General features: G+C 38.7%; 1 protein-coding gene across 4 annotated transcripts; it reads left to right on the forward strand.

The window, feature by feature from the left end:
• The first annotated feature begins 6,950 nt into the window (after window positions 1–6,950).
• LOC145317893 (uncharacterized) lies at window positions 6,951–10,642 on the forward strand. 4 transcript variants are annotated; one of them, XR_013879143.1, is made up of 7 exons: window positions 6,951–7,216; window positions 7,654–7,694; window positions 8,032–8,169; window positions 8,548–8,631; window positions 9,025–9,109; window positions 9,296–9,361; window positions 10,183–10,642. XR_013879143.1 is itself a non-coding variant. In XM_080159176.1 (5 exons), the coding sequence occupies exons 1-5, from the start codon at window positions 7,178–7,180 to the stop codon at window positions 9,026–9,028; spliced, it is 306 nt and encodes a 101-aa protein (XP_080015302.1). In that variant the 5' UTR covers window positions 6,951–7,177; the 3' UTR covers window positions 9,029–9,690. The 4 variants fall into 4 exon arrangements, 1 of the variants encoding a protein (XP_080015302.1); XR_013879141.1 differs by having other exon boundaries at window positions 9,025–9,361; XR_013879142.1 differs by lacking the exon at window positions 10,183–10,642 and having other exon boundaries at window positions 9,296–9,690.
• Window positions 10,643–11,315: the final 673 nt, after the last annotated feature.

Raw genomic sequence — 11,315 nt, forward strand, 5'->3', positions numbered from 1 at the left:
TCTTTAAAATAAGTATTACCCCGTCCCGTTTTAGAAAAATTTTGTTAAAATTTTTGCCCTCAGCCATAATATGGTTGATTTATGCAAAATATTTTTCTGTAATGCAAAAATTGCGATGGTACAAGCACTGCAAAGTTTTTAAAATTTGCAAAAAGACCTGTTTTAAAGCTCTTGTACCATCTCAATTTTAAAAATTTTTACAGAAAAACTATTTTGCATGGGTCATTTTTTTTGCATAAATCAACCATATTATGGCTGGGGGCAAAAATTTTACTAAAATTTTTCTAAAACGGGACGGGGTAATGAGTATTTTTGATCATAATTGGGGAAATACATAAATTTACCCCCTTTGTCTTATCCCTTTTGAAAATATATTATGTGGGTAGGTCCTATTGTGGTTTTGCCCCTAGAGGCAAAGGGGAAAGCAACTAGGAACTAAAATAATGTTATTTAACACGCTGAAAAAAAACTAAAATGTTGGATTGTAGGTTTTTATATTGAACTAAATCATGTAAAATTTTCTAGGCTAACTTATGCTATAGAGTCTCCTAGGTCTTCCCTGAAAATAAAGGAAACCTTATTTTCAAACTACTAGACTAGCCCAAGAAATTCTAAAGGATTTAGCCTATTATTTCAAACTAGCGGCTAGGCCGGTTTATGTTATGTTATTTTTGTTTTTAGATGTTTTCCAAAAAGGTTTTACCCTCCCCCAAAATAGCTATAAACCTTCCCATGACCTATGAGAAGCTACACACTGTAAAGGAGAACCATATCGGTTCAGCGGTTAGCGAGATCCTTGGGTTCCAAACAGACAGACAGACATCCTGTTGCTTTATTATAAAGATTGTCGCTTTTGTTGCTTTTATGTTATCCTTGTTTATTGTGATATAGACAGACTTACTTACGTTAATGATAGAGTAAACTAAATGTTCAATTCAAAATGCAAACAGATTTTTAAGTATTTATTGTATTGGATTAAATGCAGTTTTTGAGTAAATAAGATTATATATTGATACTATATTTAGAAATGATTAAATATGTTAATAAGTCAAAACTACTGATTATTCAAAGCTGGATAGTTCTGAAGTAGCAGGATGTCTGTCTGTATATCAGGACACCAAGCAACAGGATGACTGTCTGTTTAATTAATACAATGTATTAATTAACTAGCACTTTGAAGGGGTAGAATATCTGCCTATACAAACTATCTAAAGTAGTAGGATGTCTGTGAATAGCTGTATTGGTCTTAATAAAGACTCGAACCCAAACCAGATAATGTTCTGTGTTAGGACTCTCAATATCAACTAACTTAAATATATTTTCTCTTTATTCTTTCTGAGAGCAATTAAAGAGCAATTAAGAGTAACAACTAACATATGTCTGCAAGCTTAAATATATGACATCACAACATAAATATATGACATTTACCCCCTTCTGAAACCATCCAGCTAAGCATGGTTTCACCATCCATCAGGTTGATCCAATAAACTAGGATCAATGTCTTCACTGGGTGAACCTACATCGAAATTAACCCCGGCCTCCAGTCCTTCCTCCCCTTCACCCACTGGAGGAGGAGTGTTCAGCGCCCCTCCACCAACCTCAGCCGAAACACCCACTGTTGCCGCCATGACAGCATTACTCGCTGCAGCAGTTACGGGCCCTCCTACAGCAACCATCACAGCATCATTTACCGCTGAGGCGGTATCATTCGCAACAGCCACCTCTGCAGCAACCGCTGGCCCATCTGCCGGCATTGCCACCTCCATCTCAACGCCACCAGTGACCTGAACATCTCCCGAAACCATCATCACTCCGTTGTTAGCCCCAGCACCGCCAGAAGTTCCAGCCTGTTGCAACTGCCAATATGCCGCCGCCGGTAAGTCATTGTTTATTCTGCGCCAGATCTCGCTAAGCTCACTAAAAATATTGGACAGGTGCCTTTGCACTTCAGCCTCTTTTTGCGCCATCTCAGAAATAGCCTCTTGAACCTTAGTTCCCTGCCCTGCCAAAACACTTTCCACCTGTTGGCCCACCTGCTGTCCCAACTTGGCTGAACTACTTTCCCAATTATCAGTCATTGCTGTCTGTACACTTTGTACCATATAAGAAGTCTTTTGCTGTGCAGTAGTAGCCACCATTTGCTGCATCTCTGTATCTACCTTCCTTATACAGTCCATTAGATCCCTCTTATGCGAGGCCAACATATCTTTAATCCGATTATGACTGTCCGTCTGCCAAAGTTTCTGTGCAGTGTTCAAACTTTTGACTGATTCTCTTACAGCTTCACGAATTTTTTCCTCAATCATAGGCTTAAGAGTCACAGCAACAGAATTACTGATTTTACCTATATCTTCATCACTGAGCGGCGCCAAGCCACGTTTGTCATTCTTGCGCTCAGCCTTATTTCTCTCAACCTCAGCACGTAAATCTGGTAACTCCCTCTTTTGTTTAGGCCCAAGAGAATCTGCCCCAGCAGGCCGCTTGACCACGCCCCTCCTGGAAGTACCTTCCCCAGCATCATTATAAGCCTTGCTGGCTCCCCTTCTGGAAGTACCTTCCCCAGCATCATCATAAGCCTTGCTGGCTCCCTTAGTCCTGACCGACCCAGCAGCCTGATTTGGCACAAACTTACCAAATCTGCGCCGTCCCTCACCAGAACCAGTATCTGCCACCTTTTCAGGCTTGTCCGTTGGAGGCTCAGTCCAACTGTCTAGCTCCGAACCACTCTGTTCACTAAGCAGACGATCCCTGGAATCAAGCTCAACTTCAAGACTCACGTTGCCAACATCGTCCTCATCATCATATCCAGGCTCATACCTGGGCGATTCTACATCATACTGCCTCCTATCATCTCTTCTATACACAACATGCCGCCGATTAGATCTACCAGCATCCAACATCTCAACAGACGGTTCACGCTCCTCCCGCCGACCAGACGCCCGCTGATACCGCCTTTCGTTTCCGTCTCCATTTCCTGATAATAATCAATAATTAAATATTAACATTTTAATATTTTAATATTTTAACATTTTTCATATATAAGACGACATTCAAAACGAAATACTTTACATAAATTATATTTATCAGGGATGCCAAATTTTAATTACTGTTTTCCCGATAACGCGAAAATTTAACGCAGTTACACAGTCTGCCTAAACAACCAACACACAGCAATCCAATAACCACCCCAGCAGCACCCATCACAGCCATAACAAAATGCTGCCAACTATTAGTCAACCAATCAATTGAGGAATTATACAAATGTACAAACCAATCTTCTGTCACCTCTACAACAAACGCATTTGAATTAGCAGCCAATTCCGAAAGTTTAGCCTCTTCCACAGACTCCAACACCTGTCCTTTCTCTCCCTTATCCAGCAGATGCTCAAAATTCAATGGTACCTTCAACCAACTATCCTCCAGCCGTTTAGTCTGAACCAGCTGCATTCCTGCCCCCTTGTTGCCTAGATATAATCCAGGTTTAACTCTCACAAATACTGGATTTTTCCTACACTCGACAACCATCAACAAGAAAACATTTTTAACTAATCTTGTGAATGGTTCTACAGCAACAATTCTATCATCCATAAACAAAGAAAAATGACCAAGATAACACGGCAAATTTGCTCCTATAGTCACATTCAACCATCTTTTTTTACATACAGACACAAGCTCCATCTCCCCTAGATGTTGTACCAACAAATTTCCGACTTGTTTGATGTTGGAATGAAACAAATTATTCTCCCAACACCCCTGTTCTGCCTGCAAAATCCTTTCCATCTGATGATATGAAGAAGTTAACTGTAATAATAAAGCACCATCCTCCTCCTTTTTTCGCATCCAAGGAAAAAAATTCTTTTTAGCAGTTGTAATCCACAAAAATACATCAGGAACGTTGGTATGAAAGTAATGCAAGTCAGTCAGAAAGTCAGAAAACTCCACTTTTTTCCCCAGTTTCAATCCCAACGAAAACTGTGGAGAAATCGCCAACCAACTTTGGCCACCCTGATTATTAGCATCATCCGCCATATTAGAAAATGTAAACAAAGTTAAATTTACAATTTCAACAGTCCGAAAATAACTAAAATAACGTCTATCCTCCTGTGATTTATTGTGAACTATCACTCGATCAAGCCCAAGCCGCAGATCAGACTCCAGACAATGTGCACCAATGAACTGATCCTCAAGAAAACAACTGTTATCAGGTAACATTGAAATTTGTATATTTTTCAAATAACTTGTAATCTGAACTTCTTGAAAAGTATTAGGCACAAAGGTATTATTTAAATAAATACCATCCCCTCTGCACTGAGGGTCAATCCCATACGTCATCATATCATCATACAGGATGGTACCATTTATGAAATAAGTCAGTGACCGGTCATAAAACGCTACAGGCAACCGTCGTCCATCTATGTCTAACACCCTCTGTTCCTCCATCCTTTTACAATCTTCACTAGAAATTAACTCATCACTACTAACAACAGCTGGTGCCCCTAAATGTAGGTGGCTATATTTGCCACAATACCAGGTGTGAACCGTTCTGTCGACGTGACATTGTACCGCGGGCAAAAATCTCACTCCCACTTTTTTTAACAGATGACCGCTGATTGTTCCATTAAACTCATGCTGACCAAATACTATACATTCTGAAGCCCTCAACTCAGGACCGTCGCCAACACACTCCTTTACTAGCACAGGTATCACATCAGCCCCACAGGGTATCAAACACAATCCCCAAATTAAAAAATATTTACCTGATTTGAATTTATTATTATGACCAGACATTATTAGCTGATAACTGTTCACCAATTCACCCGCAAATATCAACTGATTTAGCCTTTCATTGCAGGACAACTTTCTACCTACTAGCTTTGTCAGCACATATTTGTTATTAAAATAATCAAATAACAATTCATGAACTCTTATTATAATATATTTTTTAAATATTTATATGTATTTAAATAATATTTTTTTTCAAAAATAATTATTATCAGCTCTCCTTTCCCTACTTTCTCCGTCCTCGAGTTCCTATCTGAACATGTACCACAGGACCCCCTACCTGAGATCTTAACCTCCTCCCAGTGTCCCATAAATATTTCGCCACCCGTGAACCACTTTTCTTAATTGTTCAGGTGAAGATTGCGGCGGCGCCGTAGTCAAAAACGACTGTTCCGATGGAAGCTCAACCTCGTCAAAATTACCCTCAACTACAGGAGCAGGCACCACAGATTCATCTGTCACCCCCACCTCTACTCCTTCACCTACAGGTATAATTTCTCTATTTCCATCCCCTGAAACTCTGTCATTATCAACCTCAACCTCACTCTCCTTCTCCTGAATCTCGTCACTCTGTCTTTCCTCTGCCAACTCAAAACCATCATTTTCAGATGACAGATACACAACATCTTCACTCTCTCTCTCCTCTACAGTTTCTCTCTCTACAGGCATATTGTCAACCTCCAAAAATATCTCATCGGACGGACAAATTTCAGGTAAAGGAAAAACGTTAAAATTAACCTCCTCCCCTAAAACTTCCGTTCGAGCATGAATTTTTTGAATTTTATCCCTAGCCACAACCTGATTTTTCTTGATGGGATTATTCCCAAAAGGTGCCAACTCATACAATGCATCCGAAAATTTCTTAACTACAATAAAAGGCCCTCCATAGAAAGACTGTAATTTCTTGGACACGTCAGTTTTTACAATATTAAAGAAAGCATAACAAACATCTGTCACTCTTAATGCTTCCCTCTGTACTCTGTGTTTATTTTGAACCTCTAAATATAACTTGGATTTTGTAGAAATTCTCTTAATTACATCCTCCATATTTTTCAGAAATTCCAAATACGACCGCGAGGATGAAGATTCAACAGACGGGACTGGTGATAGAAAATCAAGGGGAATACGTGGCTGCCGACCAAAAACTAGAAAAAATGGAGAATATCCAGTTCTAGTACTCTTGGAGCAGTTAATCACCAACGTAGCTAAAGGTAATTTTTTAGCCCAGTCCTTTGTTCCATGATTTTCATCTACTTTCAAAGCAGCATACAAACTTTGATTTTGCCTCTCTACAGGATTCGAATTTGGATTCCTGGGGGGAATTAGGACAGTATCCACCCCCAATCCTTTCATCACGCCTTTAAACACACTGCTTGTAAAATTTGTACCTCTATCCGATCTCAAAGCTCTAAATAAACCATAGGTAGGTACAAAATTTTCCAATATAGCCTTTACAGTTGTTTCAGTTATAGCATCAACCAACGGACATGTAAAAACATATCTAGAAAATAGACAAACCATGATTAAGACAAATTTAACAGTCTGTCCCTGATGATAACATGGAGTCCAAGGTCCAACTAGATCCACTGACATATTAGCAAAAACTTCACTACTTTGAACAGAATGAGTTATAGGTGAAACATGTTTAGGATTACTTCCAGCCTTTTTCAAACATGTAATACAACTTCGTATTCTCGATTCCACAAACTTGTTCACGCCAGGCATAAAAAATCTCTCATTTATCTTACGTATTGTCTCCTGCACACCTCTATGTCCAGAACCATATCCACCATGAGCTGAATCAAATATATCATTGTATAAAGAAAGAGGCACTACAGGCCTCTCGACAAAACCCCCTTCGGCCAAAGGCTGTCTGAAAATTACAACCCCCTCTAGCACATACATATGGCCAATAAGATTGTACAATAGTTCTTTTCTGCCCGATAGCTCCGCCCTCTCATAAGACGACAACTGTCTCCTTTCCAATATCCATAACCTTATTTCATTTAGGATCTCGTCCTGCTGAAGACTACTTTGCCAGACAAACTCAACATCCGCCTCATCCTCTGCAGAATGTACCTGCATAATAGAATAGATTTGATCCAGAAATGGTGAATCATCCAGGTAAGGATCCAAAATTTTATTATCTGTCTCCCAAATTATTAATCTACAATCACCAATATCTGAATCATTCATTGAAAAGATATCAAAATTTTCCAAACAAATTTTAATAATCCTGGGTTTCAATTCTGGATTTTCCTTAATCATCTGGTTTTCATCTAACTTCAATTTTTGAATAATAAACTGTACCCGTTCATGCATTTTTTGCCCCGACAACTTTTCTGGCTTATCCAATTCATTAATTGTTTTATTACAGGTAACATCTTGATTATCCATGATGAAACAATGCCCCATCTTCACATTTCTCAGCAAGGTAATAGGTTTTATTGACGCATTAACCACATTAACCACGCAGGACCCATCTTTCCGTGGCTGATACACCCCCTCAATAATCATAATCCCATTGCCACTTGTCATCTTAGAAGAATTAGGGGACACGTACCAAAGCCCATCATTCTTTAATCCAGTCACATGCACCACAGCGGTAGATCCTCCAGGATAAAAAATAGTTTTATCCAGCAACTTCACATTATACTTCGTTGAATATAACTCTCCAAACCCACCCCCCTCCTTTATCCCTGGCAAGGTAGGTTTAGATGGAATTTCAGAATTCATTCGTCCGGACAAAATAGGAATTTTCTGTATCTCCGCCACCACCTGTTTCTGTAAACAGGAATTAATAGGAACAGATTCCCCACAAAATTCAAACTTATCTTCATCCAAACAAATATTAATTTTATTCTTTTTCAGGAAATCAGATCCAAGATTTACCAACCTACTCGTCACCTCAGGTACATAAAATATCTCCGTAAACACAGCTTGAGTTCCAGCAAATCTAAATTGCAACTCAACATATCCAATAATATTAACTTTCTTTAAATCTACTGAATATGCTGATAATTTAGCAGGACAAAACTCAATTCCATGTTTATCAAGAATTTCTCTAGATATCAAAGAATTAAAATTATTTCCTGTATCAATAATTCCTAACTCCTTCACTGGAATATCAGCCCCAGGCACAAGAAATTCTAAATCCGCACAAATAGGCATTTTCGTTATCTTCAAAAACTTCACAATCTCTTGAAAACACTAGTCATTATAATTAATTAATATATCCATATATTTTAGATATACATCATTCCACTACACAGCAGTCAGCCCCCCATCTGTCACCAGCCGCCAACATACTGTTCAATTTATGAAATCCTGTACATCTCCCAGACTACCAGCATCACACAGCTACACTCCAAGCCTTTTCTTATACAAGTAAGTACCTCTCGAAGTATTCAACCTTGCATAGGTACCTATCAAAATATAATATATAGTAAATATATATATATATATAAATATATATATATAATGTTTTCATTAACACGATCACACCTTGACTGAAGAATAAACAAGACAGTAATACTTTATAAAGTTGAGAGCAATAATGTGAATACAAAACAGCAAAATTAACTATTTACAGTACTATAGCCTATATAATGAATATGAATAAAAGAACGATCTATAAATTTCATCCTAAAATGAGATTTATACATCGAATCAATCATATCCATTACATAGGATATTGCTGAAAATTGTTTCTGGCTATGTCAGCAATCATAGCCTCATATTGTTTCTCATCTCTGCTCTTTTCAGAATCCACAACAGGCCCCACCTGATTGCCCCACCTATCCACAACAGGCCCCACCTGATTGACTGTCTTCTTCAGAAACTGCTCAGGTATTACCCTATTATTAGGCACTCCAGGACCCTCTTTCTTTTCGCTACTGGCTGAGAAAAACTTAGCTTTGGTCTTTCCTATGCGAGAATCAGGAGCTGGCGGCTTGCCGTCTCTCTTCTGCCAGCAACTAGCCACTACATGACCTTTTTTCCCACAATACCAACAAATCATAGTTTTAGCCTTCGAATTCAGAGCCCCAATCACGTTCTCAACCTGATCCCAAGGAATATCATCATCCCCTTCAATCCACGCATTATTATCGCCAATCTCAGTCCTGCCCTCCATATCAGATACATGCACTTCACTGATTACAGGCCTAGCTTTTACCTCCCTAGAATCCTCTAGCCTCAACCCTTCCATAGCCTGAGAATAACAGGACGTTACATTTTCAGGTGAAACGTGTCCAGAACGAGCCCAGCTTATATAATGCTGACCTCTGCGAATCAAATAAGTCAAGAAAGCACTGTAATCTTCCAGGTAATGCATAGATTCAATGAAATTAGCCATATCTCTAGCTAAATCAGAAAACAGCAAATTCTTAGCCACATTATTGTAGAAATCACGCCAAGATTGTCTAGAAATTTGACCAGGATGCATAAGCCTAAACAGACGCAATTTAGCATTGAAAAACACATCCACATTCTGACCACTCTTTTGTTTCAGGGCGTAAAAGAATTCGGTAGCCGACTCTGTATCAGCAAAGGGTATCACCAACCTTCTTATCAACAGGTAATAACCTAAAGCACTTAGGGAAGCATTAGCCTCCGGCGTAATAAGCCTCCCCATCTTCTTCCCTTTGCACTCGAAAATCCTATTGTACAGGACGTCCTTGAAAAGCATAGGATCCTCCAACTTTGCGAACCGAGCAACCCTCCATAAGGATAAGAAATAATCCTCAAAATCAATGTTTCCATCCCAAAATGGAGCATCCCGCACAAAATCACTATCCCACTTGACTCCTCTTACAAGACAAAACTCCTTAAACTGCTCCTCTACACTCTGTTGGCTTACACTTCCACCGGCCACCTTTTTATAGGCCTTAAGCACTTCAGCCCTTTCCTCAATTAATGGAAATATATCCAACAATTGATTCTCATATTCGGTCAGACAACTCTCACGAACATTCATCCAATTTCCATTCCCAACAGGACCCAAAAACTCAATCTGCGAAAACTTCAAATGTCCAGGAGCACTTTTCACCCTTTTAGCCTCAAAATTTGTAGAATCCAATTTAGCCTCCACACTCAAACGATTAATGAAAGATGTATTAAACGAATCATCTCCCGTCGCTTTGACTGCAGATACACTAGCCCCCATACTTGTCTCATACAAAAAACCGCTAATATCCCCATCCGCTGGCAATTGCGCCACCTTTTTCTTAATAGTAGCCAAATCAACATCATAACCTAACTTCTTATGCTCATCAGAGTTCTTAAACTCTTTCACCTTATTCTCCAGCCGTTTATTCGCCGCCGTTAACTTATCCACCTGACCTTTGACAGTCGTATGCTCCTGCAACATTGCCCTAACATATTTTTTAATGCTTTCAGGCACAACGTCATTCTCCACCTCGCCCAACGCCAACTCCACATTAGCATTGGCACCTGCACCAGCATCCTCAGCCGCAGCATCCTCCTCCTCCCAATTCTCGGGAGTTCCATCATCATCCTGACTGTCATTCTCCCGAGGACGTTTAGGCGGCCGTCCACGCTTGCCTTCAGTTTTACCCCGCTCTCCTTTTTCACCATCAGCCATATCCGAGCACTAGAACTAGATCCGCCGTGAAATTTAGATCAGAAGAGTTAAAGAATGAAATTCCACAGAAACCTGAAATATAAATCAAGTTAAAAATATAAAAGAATAAAACAAAACTGTGAAAAATCCGAGATAAAAAAATATCTCAAAAAGTGATTGACTCCAAATTAAACACCACTTCCCCCACCCTTAACTCAGCAGTAGGTCTAAATAACACGTAGCACAATAAGACTGCGCCAAATGTGATATAGACAGACTTACTTACGTTAATGATAGAGTAAACTAAATGTTCAATTCAAAATGCAAACAGATTTTTAAGTATTTATTGTATTGGATTAAATGCAGTTTTTGAGTAAATAAGATTATATATTGATACTATATTTAGAAATGATTAAATATGTTAATAAGTCAAAACTACTGATTATTCAAAGCTGGATAGTTCTGAAGTAGCAGGATGTCTGTCTGTATATCAGGACACCAAGCAACAGGATGACTGTCTGTTTAATTAATACAATGTATTAATTAACTAGCACTTTGAAGGGGTAGAATATCTGCCTATACAAACTATCTAAAGTAGTAGGATGTCTGTGAATAGCTGTATTGGTCTTAATAAAGACTCGAACCCAAACCAGATAATGTTCTGTGTTAGGACTCTCAATATCAACTAACTTAAATATATTTTCTCTTTATTCTTTCTGAGAGCAATTAAAGAGCAATTAAGAGTAACAACTAACATATGTCTGCAAGCTTAAATATATGACATCACAACATAAATATATGACATTATCTAAATGTAGATTTATTTTTAAAATTGTTTTTGTTTTATGTTTAAGTAATGTTTTCAGTTCAAGAATAACAAGGATGACAAAATCTATAAAAAAGAAGCTAAACAAGTCAGACGGACAAACGAACATTACCAAATATACAG

This window comes from Acartia tonsa, chromosome 4 (genome assembly GCF_053477335.1).
Source record: "Acartia tonsa isolate MP-2025a chromosome 4, ASM5347733v1, whole genome shotgun sequence".
In the NCBI taxonomy this organism is placed as follows: domain Eukaryota; kingdom Metazoa; phylum Arthropoda; class Copepoda; order Calanoida; family Acartiidae; genus Acartia; species Acartia tonsa.

What these genes read in the sequence shown, in the direction of transcription:
- LOC145317893 (XM_080159176.1), top strand. Translation starts at nt 7,178, where the DNA reads ATGATGAAACAATGCCCCATCTTCACATTTCTCAGCAAG. An exon ending in TCTTCACATTTCTCAGCAAG is followed by an intron (nt 7,217 to 7,653) that starts GTAATAGGTTTT and finishes ATTCTTTTTCAG; the next exon opens with GAAATCAGATCCAAGATTTA. An exon ending in CCAAGCCTTTTCTTATACAA is followed by an intron (nt 8,170 to 8,547) that starts GTAAGTACCTCT and finishes TGCTCTTTTCAG; the next exon opens with AATCCACAACAGGCCCCACC.